The following is an 878-nucleotide window of genomic DNA, read 5'->3' as shown; positions in this document are numbered from 1 at the left end:
TAAAGAAACGCCATATGTTCCAGACCATCTAAAATCAAAAGAGTTTGGTCAGAAAGGATCAATGAGACTTCATCAAGAACACGTTTCCGGATCATTGAACAGAACTGGACTTTTATTGAATGTAAGAATTAAGATTCAGATTGAAATCCACAGAATAATTTTGGTACAAGGGCTTTTGCCAGTTTAACAATTGGAATGATGATATTACAACAGGGGAAGAAGGTTGGAGAATGTACATTTCATTGAATCATGTAAGCAGGAGAGAAAGTGCAAAGGTCAAGCATCATCAGCATCACTTCCACCTACATGAGTTCCATGGCTTATCCAGTAGTTGCTTCCATCGGGTCCCGATATCTTAAATCTGTTCGAAATTCAACATAAACCATCTTTTTCCGATCTAACCCTTTACTTTGTTGCGCGAATACAAGGCAAAACTCACCATCTTGAATCAAATCCATGACATCTATCACTAGATGCTGCCGATCAAATCTAAGGACTGACCTTTCAAGCACCGATTTTCCTTCCTTGTACTTCTGGCTCTTCTCATGGGCCATCTCCTGAAAACGAAACGCCAACCAAAACTCTAGTCACCCACCAGGAATCTCGATCAAAGGCAGAAGAAACGGGGTGATTACTTTCGAGTCTTACATATCTCCAACCGACGATTGATCCACATCCGACGCAGAAAATGTCAGCTACGGTATGTAATCCAGTCATCATCATTCTGTCTTCATTCTCCCCCATCGAAACATTCACACTATCAGATCATCGACGGGAAATAGAAGCAGAGCGATCGTTAGAAGCACGTGATTCCTTCTCAGAATGCAATCTCTACGGTCAACTTAAGGCTATGAGCTTATTGTATACAGCACCCAGAA

At 41.2% G+C, this 878-nt stretch overlaps 1 protein-coding gene across 3 annotated transcripts; it reads right to left on the bottom strand.

Moving 5' to 3' along the window:
• Nucleotides 1-94: 94 nt before the first annotated feature.
• LOC104820720 (protein yippee-like) lies at nucleotides 95-815 on the bottom strand. Of its 3 annotated transcripts, none has more exons than XM_010551281.2 (3): nucleotides 649-812; nucleotides 440-557; nucleotides 95-361 (listed from the first exon to the last, which is right to left on the bottom strand). In XM_010551281.2, exons 1-3 carry the CDS (start codon nucleotides 742-744, stop codon nucleotides 321-323), a joined length of 255 nt encoding a protein of 84 aa, XP_010549583.1. In that variant the 5' UTR covers nucleotides 745-812; the 3' UTR covers nucleotides 95-320. The 3 variants fall into 3 exon arrangements, with proteins under 3 accessions (XP_010549583.1, XP_010549584.1, XP_010549582.1); XM_010551282.2 differs by having other exon boundaries at nucleotides 502-557; nucleotides 649-810; XM_010551280.1 differs by having other exon boundaries at nucleotides 95-557; nucleotides 649-815.
• Between the last annotated feature and the right edge of the window lie 63 nt (nucleotides 816-878).

The sequence above is a fragment of the Tarenaya hassleriana genome, unplaced genomic scaffold, assembly GCF_000463585.1.
Source record: "Tarenaya hassleriana unplaced genomic scaffold, ASM46358v1 Cleome3121, whole genome shotgun sequence".
Classification (NCBI taxonomy): Eukaryota; Viridiplantae; Streptophyta; class Magnoliopsida; order Brassicales; family Cleomaceae; genus Tarenaya; species Tarenaya hassleriana.
This window is presented reverse-complemented; position numbering and strand designations above follow the sequence as displayed.